The following is a 14,088-nucleotide window of genomic DNA, read 5'->3' as shown; positions in this document are numbered from 1 at the left end:
CCGGTGTTCTTCCTTCGATCCTCCTTTTTCTCGTAAGGTTCTCCTCTCTTCTTTCTTGTTTCCGGTGCTTTCTTTACATTTCTTTCCCCAGTTTTCGCTCCCAAGGTACTCTTTTCGCTTGATGTCGTCTTTCTCCTGCCTTTTTGCCTTTTCGATTTCTTTCGCTCGGACCATGGCTAGTTCTTCTCATCTTGAAGACCAGTCCCTCGGCCCATGGTACACTACCATGCAGTCACGATTCGACCAGCGTGACTTTGATATTCTGACCGATAATTTTGAAATCCCCGATGATTTTGAACTTCTTTTAGCCGGTCCTTCCGCTCGGCCACACAGGCCACCGCGCGGAGCTTTCTGTGTCTTCCGTGACCAATTTACTGCCGGTCTGCGTTTCCCTATACATCCCTTCATTATAGATGTTTGTAACTTTTTTGGTGTCCCGCTCGGCAGTCTAGTACCCAACACCTTTCGCCTTCTTTGTGGTGTTGTCATTTTGTTCAAAATCCACAACATCCCCCTCCGACCAGAGGTCTTTTATTATTTCTATTACCCCAAGCAGTCCGAGCCGGGCACCTTCATGTTCCAAGCTCGGCCCGACCTAGTCTTCTTTAATAAACTGCCTTCTTCCAATAAACATTGGAAGGAGTATTTTTTCTATATTCGTATGCCCGATCAGGCCAATTTCTGGACCAAGTGGCAGGTCGACCTACCCCCCACTCCTGAGCTGAAGAAGTTCAAGACCCGACCGGACTACCTCCATGCTGCAACTATGCTAGCCGGTCTGCGACTTAACATCAATAAACTTCTTCACGAAGGAGTGATGTACATCTTCGGCCTGAGTCCCATACGGACTCCCCTTCCGAGCAGCTTCGGTAAGAATTTAACTTGGGCATATGCTTTGATTGCTAACTGATTTCTCTTCTTTCCTTTGCAGCGGACATCGTCATGGAGTCGGTAATGGCCGGCATTTTGAAGAAAAAGGCAGCAGCGCTCGAAGCCGCGACAGCAAAGGGGATGGAGGCGCTCGGCATCCAGCCGGTCGGCTCGCATGAAGGAGAGAGCGGGATCACTACAAGAAAAACCTCATTTAACAACACTCAAACGACAACGGTTTTATACCAAATCGTTGTCTTTTTGCCTTTTAACAACGGTTTTAACAAAAACCGTTGTCTTTTAGTAATTTTTTTGGCCTATGACAATGGTTTTTAAAAACTGTTGTCTATTTATATTTTTTGGGGGCTATGACAACGATTTTTAAAGGCTACGACAACGGATTTTTAAAAACTGTTGTCTATATGCGCTTCTTTCGTCGCTTTTTCCCCTTCGCCATTTTTTACTGCGGCGTTTTTTCTTTCCCTCTCCCCGAAATTTTTTGCCGCCACCGTATTCCATCCTTTACCTTCTCGATCCAAGCCCCTTCTCCTTTCTGTTGGGACCTTAGATGGCTAGAGGGGGGTGAATAGCCTCTTTGGAAAACACTAAACAACAATTTCTTCAAGAACTTTGTTAGCACAGCGGAATTAGAAAACTAAAACAAGAAAACACAGCACACTAACTCAGAGATTTACGAGGTTCGGGGATAACTTGCCCCTACTCCTCGGCGTGTCCGTAAGGTGGACGAATCCTCTTGATCTTTCGGTAGATCACACCCCGGAAGCTATCCGGCTAAAGGATTCTCCTTCTCGGTGGAGTAACCTCTCCACAAAGTCTTTAACAGCAGTAAGAAATTAAGCACAAGACTTACAGTAGTGGCTCAAGTGAAATGATCAAAGGAAGCTCACAGCCACAATCAGCGAAGAACAAGCGCACTGCTTCAATCTTCCAGAGAGTTTTTCTCCACAGTGTTTTTCACAGCAAGAGCACAAAAAGCGTTGTCACGAGAGCCTCTCCTCTCCACCTTCATATGCCTCTCTGCTCTGAAACGGATCTCTGCTAAACCTGCAGCAAATCCCTGCGAATCCCTGCAACCGTCCACGACGTCGCCAATCACACTTCTTCCTTGTCTGATTGTCTCAGCTCCCACCAATGGCATCCTCGTTTCCACTGGTACCTCTGAGCTTGAACCTATCAGCACAAGTCAAGCTGATTTCGACCAAACGGCTGCCAGCAGATCGCAAACGAGACGTTGCTACCAAAACTGGTTTGTCCGCAGCGAGACACAGCAAAAGCTTTTTGTTGCCTTCTACTAATGATCCTTAATTTGAATTCACCCAACATCGTAATCTGTAACCTGAAACTTCGAGAAAACTTGCAGCAGATGGTTAGAAACGAAATAGGTAAAAGCAATTGCGAATCGAAACAATAAGAAGCGCGTGCAAAACAAACCATCTGGATCGGTCGTGAGACCGATCCACGCTTCATTATCGTCGATCGGTGCGGACCGATCAGTGCTGTCGATCGGTCCCAAGACCGATCCACCTCACGCGAATCGTAGCGAATCACGATCGGTGCGGGGCCGATCGGGACTCGTGATCGGTCCGTAAGACCGATCGATATCCACTCGAACTCGAGGATCATCGATCGGTCCCGGACGATCGGTATACACTCGATGTCTCTAGTGTTATCGTCGGTCCCGGACCGATCGGTATACCTCGATGTGCTCACGGTGTTTCTGATCGGTCCCCGGACCGATCGAGGAACTCTGATCGGTCTCAGGCATCCCAGCGTCTCCAGGTGCTTGGATCGGTCTGCAGACCGATCCAAAACTGTGAGTCTCGAGTCAAGCTTCCAAGCTTGCTGCCCTCACCCCTGACGGTCCAGAGCGTGCTACCGAACCCTCTCCGACCATACATGCCAAGCTTCCACACTTGGACTTCCCAATTGCCTGGTTTCACTCACCAGGACTTTCCAACTGCCTAACATCCCAGTTAGGACTTTCCCACTGCCTGGCTTCACTCACCAGGACTTTCCCGTGCCAAGCTCCTCGCTTGGACTTTTCCCAATCAGGTCAATCAGGTTAACCAAGTCAACCTTGATTAGTAATTAGTCTGAGTTAATTTAATATCTGATTCAAACTTAAATCAGTGTCAACATCAAAACAACATCCAGGTCAGACTGTATCAACAATCTCCCCCTTTTTGTTGTTTGACAACACAATTTAAGTTTAGATCAGAAAAATTCTCATATCCATAATTTCAGGGAAATTAAGATCTCCCCCTAAGATGGATATAACTCAGTTACTTTCTCTTTTTTTTCCTTATTGATTCAAAGAGGTCAAATCGTCTCTAAACTTAATTATTTTCTCCCCCTTTGTCAAACACCGAAAAGGTGTAAAATAATGAATAAGACTGACAAGCACCTCCCCCTATTAACTAATAACGCCTCAATCTTAATCCACATAAAAAAAACGGTATATGAAAAACAATGGCATATGAAATATCATAAGTGTATCATGAATAGTGAAGCATCATAAATAGCATGAATATAAGAAACACAGCTAACATCCAGTTCAGATAAATGTATCAAAGACATAGTATCAACAAAACAATCAAAACATAGAGAATGTCAGCCAACATCCTCATCAAGAGGATCATCTGCAGCATCAGCTGGAAGAGTGGAATCCTGAAGAGGCATGCTGCTGCCTGAGGGTAGCTCGCCCGCAGAGTGCTGAGGAGGTGGATGGCCGGCCATCCATCCTAGAAATGCCTGATGTGTCGCCAACTGCTGTCTCTGTAGAGTATCGAAGCGCTGATCAATCTGGAGGCGCAGGCCATCGAACTCTGCAGCCACCATCTCCTCGTGGCGGTCAAACCGGCTCTCCAGCTCAGCGATCTGCCAGCGCAGATCTGGATCCTCCTCGCCATATGCAGCAGCAGCAGGAGGACGAGCAACCTGTCGTGGAAGTGGTAGCTCACCCAGTGCCCTCCCATCCTTCCACCTAACCGGCCCATCCTGACTTAGGATTCCGGACTTGGAAAACGCACGTTTCCCAAGTCGACAATCCTGCCTGACCATCTTCACTATCCTCCCCCTAGAGACGTCAATACCCATGGACTCGAGCCAATCAGTAATTATATGCCCAAAAGGCATATAGATGTTGTCGCCGCTCGGTTCACTATGGGATATGATAGACATATAGACACTCGACATAATATCAAAATCTAGACGTCGACGTAACCCATAAAGCATCAGACAGTGATATGGTCGAATTTCTGCCAACGGTTTAGAGGTGATAGGTAGAAGACATTGTGTGACAACTTTGAAAAGGATGTAGTCAGGAGCAGAGAGTCTAAGGGCTGCAAATGTAGGAAAGTCGTCATCTAACTCATCTAAACCATCCAGTCTCGGATGACCAAAAAAGTACTCATAGATTGAGTCAGAAGAGACATTAAGAGGATGAGGTATGGGTTCAGGCAAAACAGGATAGATGGAGAACACCGTTCCCGAACACAAACGACAACCTAAATACCCAAAGAAGTCAATTATGTTGAGATCAACGTTTTGCTTAGCCACTCTTGTCCTATAACTACCATCAGGAGTCTGATGAAGGTTGTTATAGAATTCAGATACTAGATCAAAGTTGATGTCCCTTTCTAGAAAAACCAACGAATCGAGCTTGTAGTAGGCAATGGTTTCTAAAATAGAGGGACAAGATTCCTGCATGAACTTCTTATCAACAGATCGACAAGGGAGTAATTTGAAAGTCCTCTCCTTAAATGATTTTTCAAATTGTTGGTTGGGGAATCTCCCCGAACTAGCCGGTTGAGGTCGGGAGGTAGCAGGAGCTTTGGACTTGGATTTGGATTTCTCGGTTGGTTCCTTAGAGGTACCCTCACCACTAGTGGGTTTCTTCCTAACCATTTGGACAATGGGAAACAAAGAGAGAGCACCGGCCACCAACAAACGAACAAACACAACAACAGATGAGAAATGAAAATACAATGCCAAGTTCTATAGAGGTAGGAGTCACCTTGGAGCCATGGAACTCTCGGCTAGGGCTTCCGAGGGCTGGAGCTTCGGCGTGCAAGGAGAAGAGAAAAGGGAGGACTGGTGGGGAGAGTCGGCTAGGGTTCGCGTGAATGAGGGAAAGAAGGGATCGGGAGGTTTTAAGGGTTAAGATAGGTGTACAGTGAAGAAAGGATCGGACGGTTGTCCGATCAGAAGGTATCCGAAGCCCCCTGATCGGTCACCGGACCGATCAGGGAACCTCCTGATCGGTCTGTGGACCGATCAGAAGGTGATCAGTAGCATTCAGCGAAGCTGATCGGTCCCCGGACCGATCAGGGAACTTCCTGATCGGTCCGTAGACCGATCAGAGATCGATCAGAAAGGTTGAAGAGGTTGAGACTCTCCTGATCGGTCCCTGGACCGATCAGATGTGAATCGTCGCGTGAGATCCTCCTGATCGGTCCCTAGACCGATCAGATGTGTCGCGTGAGATCCTCCTGATTGGTCCCTGGACCGATCAGATGTGTCTGTCGCGTGCCAGAACCTCCTGATCGGTCACTGGACCGATCAGTGAGCCAACAGAAAGCACGAAGATATCTGGAGGACCCCTGATCGGACTGTGGACCGATCAGAGAGTCTCCTGATCGGTCGTGAGACCGATCAGTGTCTGATAATTCAGATTTCTGATATCTGAATTCGAGCAACTGATTTCGCAGTCGTTTCTCTCGAGAATTCTGAAAATTCAGAACTTCTCAAATTCAGAACACAGAACTTAAACATCTATGAACAAGAACATTTCCTAATTGCAAGCTCTGAAAGTCCTAACATTCTAGGTTTTTTTTTATTAAGTTACAAGTTAGTTTCAGACATTTCAGAGTTTCAAAACCTGAAATATCCAACCCTGTCATGTTTAGTTTCAAATTTGTCAAAATATATCCTAAATTACTATTCTTACATTATCAACTCATCTTATCATTAAAGATACCAATCCAAAGTATCAATCAACACATCAATCATGATTAGATAATTTCTAGACAAAAGTCCAACCAAGATTCCTTGGTTGGAATATATGAGTAAGATCTAGGAGTCAAATACACATGAATTATGTAATGACCTTCCCCATACTCAATTTATGTCTCTTCAACCTACTTATTCAAGGGATGCATAATACATTTTGAATAAATTGGTTGTTCCTAGCATCTCACCCCATTTCTAGCAAACAAAAACAATTTGTTAAACCTTATCGTTTGTGTGAGATGTCCCCAAATTGCCCAAATCAGTTTCCCAATTACTCTTGTCATTTTAATAGTCCTTATTGATCATGGTGAAGTTCTAATGACCTAAGGAGCCAAACACATTCCCAACTCCCTCCTTAAATGACTAAATTCATTCTCCGGAAGGGGTTTTGTGAAGATATCGGCTAGGTTTGACTTTGACTCCACATATGTGAGCACAATTTCTCCCCTAGCTACGTGATCTCTTATGAAGTGATGACGCACTTCAATGTGTTTGGTCCTCGAATGATGGACTGGATTTTTAGTTAGGTTGATTGTGCTAATGTTGTCGCATAGCACTTGTACACCCTTATAAGAGAGTCCATAATCCTCTAGGGTGTGTATCATCCACAACAACTGTGATACACTCTCTCCCATGGCAATATATTCGGCCTCGGTCGTGGAGAGAGCAACACAATGTTGCTTCCGACTTGACCAACTAACTAAACATGAACCTAAAAATTGGCAACCCCCACTCGTACTTTTCCGATCCAATTTGCACCGAGCATAATCGGAGTCGGTATAACCTATCAAGTCAAATGATTCAGTACGAGGGTACCAAAGACCTACTCTAATTGTGCCTTTAAGGTATCTCAGAATTCTCTTAACTGCAATTAAGTGAGATTCCTTGGCACAGACTTGATACCTAGCGCACATGCCCACAGCAAAGAGTATGTCCGGTCGACTAGCTGTGAGATATAGAAGACTACCGATCATGCTTCTATATTGCGTTAGATCAACTGATTTTCCACTCTCATCATTGTCAAGACGAGTGCTCGTCGCCATAGGAGTGGATACTTCCTTAGAATCACTCATTTTGAATTTCTTAAGCATCTCTTGAGTGTATTTTGCTTGATGGACATAAATGCCATCTCTAGTTTGTTTGATTTCTAGTCCAAGGAAGAATGTCAATTCTCCCACAAGACTCATTTCAAACTCACTTTCGCAATTGCTTTTACCTATTTCGTTTCTAACCATCTGCTGCAAGTTTTCTCGAAGTTTCAGGTTACAGATTACGATGTTGCTCTGATACCACTTGTTAGGATCCTTCGTACGGCTAGAGAGGGGGGTGTGAATAGCCGACCCCAATCTTTCGCGTTTCTTCCTACGATTAGGTTAGTCGCAACGGAAATACAAGGAAGAAACTAAGGAGAAAAAAAACAAACGCAAGGATGTAACGAGGTTCGGAGATGAACTCCTACTCCTCGGCGTGTCAGTGAGGTGGAGAACCCTATCAATCCGTCGGTGGATGAGCCCCGGAACAGGCTAATACAATATACTCCTTGTGGGTGGAGAAACCTCGCCAAACGTTTGCAACAACAAACTAGAATACAAGGAATACAAGTAAAAGACAAGAACAATGTACAAACACTAACTCGCCTTCTCGTCGATTGCCTGAAGCAACAACTTCTGGACATGCGGTGGCCGTCGTGAAGCTCACGAAAGCTTCTTGGGAGAGTTCAACAAAGCTCGGATCATGGCGGCAAGCTAGAAGCGGGAGAAGTAGAAGCCTGTGAAGCCCTCGGCCCCTTTATACTGCGAAGAAGAAGCAGTGAAGAAACTAGCCGTTGCGTCGCAACGCTAAAACTCGATCGGTCACGGGCCGATCGGCCTAGGCGTATGAACCCTCTGTTGACACTGATCGGTCCCGGACGATCGGTGTCGATCAATCCTGATCGGTGCGGACCGATCGGGCTCTATCTGATCGGTCCCCGGACCGATCCCAGCTCTCCCAGCTCTCACAGAGAATCGCACTCGTCTCTTGATCGATCGTGGAGACCGATCGGCATACACTGATCGGTCCTGGACCGTCGAGCTTCTTTCTCCGCTTGATCGTTGCACGATCGGTGCGTGGACCGATCAAGAACTCCACGATATCTGCTGGTGGAATCGATCGGTCACAAGACCGATCGAACATCGAAGTATCCGATCGATGCGGAGGCCGATCCGAAATTTTGCCCAAACAAGTCAAACCAATATCGGTCAACCTTGACCTATTGGTTCATCATGCTTAGCATCTGGTCCTCCTTGACTGCTAAGACTCCCCACAGTGTCCGGTCAATCCCTGACCTACTTGGACTTTCAACACCGAGTCCGATCATCCACGATCCATCGGATTTTCCAACACAGAGTCGATCATCACGATCCATCGGATTTTCAACACAGTCCGATCATCACGATCCATCGGATTTTCCAACACGGTAGATCATCACCGATCCATCGGATTTTCCAACACGGTCCGATCATCACGATCCATCGGATTTTCCAACACAGTCGTCATCACCGATCCATGGATTTTCCCTTGCCATGAGTGCCATTCTTGAGTGCTCTTTTCCATCTTCTCTTCTTCCTCAGGTAGGCTTGATGAGGACTCATCCAGTGGCCTTGAGAGCCTTCTTCTTCTTGGCTCTTTCCTCCTTCCTTTTGGCTCGTTCCTCCTTCCTCTTTAGTTTGGACACTCGCTCCGAATGTGTCCTTTCTTGCTACACTCATAACATGTAATATTAGATTTATCAAAATTTTGATCATTAGTTTTACCTTTTCCTTTGTATCTTCGGCTTCTTCTCATAATCCTTCTTACGAAGTTCGCCATCTCACTTGACGATGACCCACTTTCATCATCAGATTCAGAAGAAGAGGTGGATGAGGAAATCTCCTTTTCCTTCTTCTTTTCCTTCTTCCTTCTTCCATCCTTGCTCTTTGGTCCTGCAAATAAAGCAATACCCTTCTCTTTTTGACCTTTGTTAGCAAGCTCATGAAGTTCCATTTCACAGAAAAATTCATCTAGTTTAACAATGGAAAGATCCTTGGATACCTTGTAGGCATCTACCATGGATGACCACAAGGCATTCCTAGGAAAAGATTTAAGAGCGTACCTTACTAAGTCACGGTTTTCTACCCGTTCATCCACGGAGTGGAGACCATTGATGATCTCCTTGAATCTCCCATGAAGTTCACTCACCGTTTCATTGTCCTTCATGGTTAGATTTTGGAGCTGATTCAAGAATAGGTCCCTCTTGGCAATCCGAGAATCCCGAGTTCCCTCTTGGAGCTCGATGAGTTTGTTCCATAGGTCTCTTGCACTTGAGAACGGACCTACCTTGACGAGTTGGTCCTTGGCGATTCCACATTGCAAGGTGACCATAGCCTGGGGGACGAGTTTGAGGTTTGCTTTCTTCTCCTTAGTTTCTTCCTTGTATTTCCGTTGCGACTAACCTAATCGTAGGAAGAAACGCGAAAGATTGGGGTCGACTATTCACACCCCCCTCTCTAGCCGTACGAAGGATCCTAACACTTTCCTCTCCAAGCCCTAAACTCGTCGCCCCTTCTTTGCCCCGCCTCCTCCCTTTTGTCGTCCGCTTCCACCGCTCCGTTTCCACTACCACTCTACACCTCTGACTGCACACTCGTAGGTCCTCCCTCTTCCCCCGCCTCTTCAACTCTTCCGCCTCTGCCCCTGCCGTCACAACCACCATCTCCGTCGGAGACAATCTTCCTGACGCCAACCTCTCCTACTTTGGCTCCGATGGGGAGCTCCAGACCGTCACCATCTCTGATCTCACCAAGAGCAAGAAAGTCATCTTCTTCACCGTCCCGAGGCCTTTACGCCGACGTGCTCGCAAAAGTACCTCCCTGGATTTGTGGAAAAGGATGGGGAGCTGCATGCCAAAGGCGTGGACACCATTGCCTGCATCTCAGTCAACGACGCTTCCGTGATGCATGCCTGGAAGAAGGATCTCAACATTAGGGACGAGGTTTTGCTACTCTTCGACGGAAACAGGGAGGTTTTGCTACTCGCACGAACCCCCGAGACGCTCCCAGAAGAAACCAATGTTTAATCATCATGGCGTATAAAGGGCGAAGGGAGAACACGCCTTCTCTCCTCGCTCGGAGACTTCGATCTGTTTTCATTGTTCGCCGAGAGAGAGAGATAGAGAAGAGAGAGAGATGGATGCGTTCTTCCAATCCCGATCTCAGTCCCATGGCGGATGGACTCGGAATTCCTTCAAAAATTTCGGTTAGATCCCTTCGAATGTTCAAAATCATATGATGCTGGTACGGATCGACGCCTTTTCCCCTCTTTGTCCCCCTTATTTGATAGTTGTCTTAAAGATCGGTTGTGTGTCTTTCGATATCGAATTAATTTGGTGATTTCCCCCTTTTTTTTCCCCTTTTCTGGTTTCTTAGGGTTTGCTCTAGTTCTTGTGGGAAATTATGATATGTTTTCTGACTTCTCGATTGGGGTTGTGATCCAGGTTTACTTGACGCTATGTTGCGCGCTCGCGGCATCAGCGGCTGGAGCTTATCTCCACATTTTGATGAACATTGGCGGATTTTTGACGATGATGGGTTGCTTTGGTAGCATCATGTGTCTGCTTTCCATGCCTCCATATGAAGAGGTGAGCTCTTCTTCGTGATCTTCTGAAGAGAAGATAAAAATGTTTTTTTTTTCCTTTTGTTCATCTGTTCTCTCTTGCAACAGAAGAAGAGGTTTGGGCTTCTGATGGCCGCATCTGCTTTCGAGGGGGCTTCCATTGGCCCTTTGATTGAGCTTGCCATTGAGTTCGACTCCAGGTACTTTTTTTTATTTGTTAGTGTATGTAGCCTGATTATTTATTTATTTATTTCCTTTCAAGAAATCCTTTGCTTTGTATGCAGCAAGTTTACTTATATATGATAAGTTGCTAGACCCGCTCAAGATATCTAATTAGTTGTAAATTATGTGAGTTGTATAAGTTGCTACAAGTTAAATAATGGGTAAAGACATTCAAATGGATTTACCTTCCCTCTTTTTCTTTTTTGGTGCCGTATTACTTGAATGTGGTACATGCAAAGAGTGCCTACTATAATGTTCAAGTTCCCAAAACTGTGTTTGTGCTCATTAGAAGTTTGATAATTTGTAGTAACATTGTTATGGTTTGGCTGAATTTAAGTGGTTCAATGATTAAAATTTGGTATTATTGTCCTTGTACCAGACATCTTCAATTCGTCTTTATAGTAGATCCATACAAAAGTTATGTCCTATAAGATTGTACAGAGTAACATTGAACTCCAGTTACCGTTAGCTTGTACTTGAAAAAATTACCAAAGAAAAAAAGGGAAAAAGATTATTTAAAACAAAGAATTATTTGAAATATATATATATATATATATATATATATATATATATATGCCCAAGTTACTGAGGATTCTCGACTTGCACCTTATTAGAATTTTGTAATATATAGTCTATGCTAAGGCTATCTTTTTTGTTTGATACTTGTTCCGAATTGGATAGGGTTGTTGTCTTCTATTACAGAATTTTGGTTTCTTATTCTTAGCATCAACAGTCACACTATAACTATTTGTCAATGATTGTTATGTTTTATACATATAAAATTCTTCTGAAACCTTTAACAGCAAGTGATTTAGTAGCAACATCTTGAGTTGGGAAAGCCACTGCTAGATTGATACTCATGTTGATATTTCTATTAAACTATAGGTTGATTATGCTTGCACCCCTGAAGAGGTTCAACAGCATTTTCAGTCGTGTGGTACTGTTAACAGAGTCACCATTCTCACTGACAGAAACGGTCAGCCTAGGGTTTTGCTTATGTCGAATTCTTGGAAGTTGAGGCAGTCCAAGAAGCCTTTTGGTTGCATGAGTCTGAGCTTCATGCTCGTCCAATCAAGGTTTGTCTATTTAATCTCAAGCATTTTTCTTACCAGCACACTTTTAAATTCTTATTAACAGCAACGTTGGTTTTTCTAACAACAAGATGAATGCTTTGTTTCAGGTTGCCGCCAAACGAACCAATGTTCCAGGGCTGAAGCAGTTCCGTCCTCTGCGACATATTCATATAGCAGGCCTCACATGCCATCCTGATGTCGAGTTTGTGGACAAAGAAGCAGTCGCAGTTACCAGTGCGTCTCGGAAGGCAACTTTCTACAATGGACCAAGCTCTACGGACTTCATAAATGTCCATGACATTTTTCTTGAATGTGATCATGATTCAGTAAGCTTCCATAAGATAATATAGTGTTGTTTGATCAAAGATTTTGATGCATTACTTTTACTGCCTTTGTTTAGATCATATACCTTGGGAAGTCTATTGAACCAACAATATATGATCTTTTGGGTGATCAAGAGGTTTGTAATCTGGACTTTTCTGAAAACTTTGTAATATCTTCTTTCTGCTATGCTTCTTGGTTATTTTGGAATCTTTCTGCCACAATTTTGCAATGCAAGGTTGAAATCTGCTTGTTGAAAAATGGAAAACCATCATGGACGAAGAAGTTTCTTTGCTCCAAAGTCAGGTCTGTCTTCATTGTTGTCACATACAACTCATGCAGAAGTGTGAATTAATTTTTTTTGTATTGTGGTTGATATAATTTTCCTGTTCATGTTGGGTTAGGTTATATTTTTCTTTGCCAACCATTTTTTGGACCTCAGAGATATATTGTATATTTTCTATAACAATCTTGCCAAAAGATAAGGGTCCTGGTATAATGAAGCTTGATGTCAATTGGTATTTAGCCAATAAATTAAAAATGTCATAAGATTCAATTCACTTTAAATTTATGCTTGTGTATGGTTGACTCTGATGAGATTTAGCAAATTGATGACTTTTTAAATATCTTTGATATCCATATAACAACATTTTAACAATTATACTGCTTGTTTTAGGTGGTACAACAACTTATCGATGTATAGTTACTTTGATGCATCCTTACTACCTTGATTATATTTGGTTTGTCAAGTTGTTGTGTCTTAAGACTGGCTCGAGGTGACAAAATATGCTGGATTGGTCTGTGCTTAGGCCCGTCAAGAATTAATTCAAGATATGTTTAAGGTCTGGCAAGATTCTCAGCAAGGAACTCTTACTGGCGGCATGATAAAGTATGAAAATGCAATCCAACATGACATGAACCACCATCACAAGTTTCTAGTCTTTTGGCTATTGTTCATTAGTTACAAATGAAGTTTATTTGTTTATTTGTATTGGGATAAATTTTATTTGAATATGAGACATGATTTTTCTTTTGTGATTGTAATTCTTGTATAAGTAACATTTTGAATGATATTGATGTGGGGAATAATCTTTCTTGATTATGATTCTTTATTATATATTTAAATTGAAATCTGATATATTAGTATTAAAAGATAATAATTCAAAAGACAACAGTTTAAAATTGTTATTGTTGTCTATCACACTCAAAGACAACGGTTAAAAACCGTTGTCGTAGCTCCAAAACCGATTGTAATTGCAGTAAAAATGCTCTAAATAACAACGGTTTTAAACTGTTGTCTTTTCATTCAAAGACAACGGTTTAAAACCGTTGCAAAATTGTTGTCTTTTCACTCAAAGACAACGGTTTAAAACCGTTGTCGTAGCCCCCCACTTTTAACAACACTGCCAATTATAACGGTTTTAAAGGGTCTACGACAACGGTTTTTAACCGTTGTCTTTTAATATTTTTGTTGTAGTGGACTCATGAAGAGTCGGCCGCTCCGGCCTCTCAGTAGAATGTGGCAAGCGAAGCCACTCCCAACGGAGGACCAACTGTCCAAGAAGAAGGTTTCGCTCGGGAAGAGGGACAACCCGGCTCGAAGAGGCGCCGAGTGGAGACTCCACTCCGATCGGCTACGCTCGCTGCTCAACCGTTGAAGCTACTACGTGCTCGCGGCAAGGCTCCAGGTGGCTATTTCGTCGACCGACGCCCTCACGAATGGGACGAGCCGGTAGGCCCCTATCGAGGCTATTTGGTCAACACCCTTCCGCCGCTCGTTAACCAGTCCAACGTTCAACTATCCGATCTCGGCGGTAGGGGTCTCGATCCTCTTCCGATGGCCGTTGACGACTCCATGGCCGCACTGACGGGTCACTCTTCATCTCCCTCAAGAGGCTAGGCCGATCGCGCCCGAGCACACCATCACCTTGAAGGCCCT

The 14,088-nt window shown here is 44.0% G+C and overlaps 1 protein-coding gene across 9 annotated transcripts; it reads left to right on the top strand.

Annotated features, from left to right (window-relative positions):
* Positions 1-9,469: 9,469 nt before the first annotated feature.
* Positions 9,470-13,187, top strand: LOC122056269. Of its 9 annotated transcripts, none has more exons than XR_006133087.1 (8): positions 9,471-10,214; positions 10,415-10,558; positions 10,642-10,733; positions 11,641-11,831; positions 11,936-12,154; positions 12,229-12,288; positions 12,388-12,455; positions 12,959-13,187. XR_006133087.1 is itself a non-coding variant. In XM_042618145.1 (6 exons), the coding sequence occupies exons 1-4, from the start codon at positions 10,003-10,005 to the stop codon at positions 11,771-11,773; spliced, it is 543 nt and encodes a 180-aa protein (XP_042474079.1). In that variant the 5' UTR covers positions 9,475-10,002; the 3' UTR covers positions 11,774-11,831; positions 11,936-12,140; positions 12,229-13,187. The 9 variants fall into 9 exon arrangements, 2 of the variants coding, with proteins under 2 accessions (XP_042474079.1, XP_042474078.1); XR_006133085.1 differs by having other exon boundaries at positions 12,826-13,187; XR_006133084.1 differs by having other exon boundaries at positions 9,470-10,214; positions 12,229-12,455.
* Positions 13,188-14,088: the final 901 nt, after the last annotated feature.

Source organism: Zingiber officinale, chromosome 3B, assembly GCF_018446385.1.
Source record: "Zingiber officinale cultivar Zhangliang chromosome 3B, Zo_v1.1, whole genome shotgun sequence".
Taxonomy (NCBI): domain Eukaryota; kingdom Viridiplantae; phylum Streptophyta; class Magnoliopsida; order Zingiberales; family Zingiberaceae; genus Zingiber; species Zingiber officinale.
Note: the sequence above shows the minus strand (reverse complement) of the source record. Positions and strands in the feature narration are given on the sequence as shown.

Bases quoted from the DNA above. Each gene is read 5' to 3' on its own strand.
- LOC122056269 (XM_042618145.1), top strand. From the start codon at position 10,003: ATGGCGTATAAAGGGCGAAGGGAGAACACGCCTTCTCTCCTCGCTCGG. The intron at 10,177-10,414 runs GTTAGATCCCTT...GTTGTGATCCAG, and splicing joins GAATTCCTTCAAAAATTTCG to GTTTACTTGACGCTATGTTG. The intron at 10,734-11,640 runs GTACTTTTTTTT...ATTAAACTATAG, and splicing joins GCCATTGAGTTCGACTCCAG to GTTGATTATGCTTGCACCCC.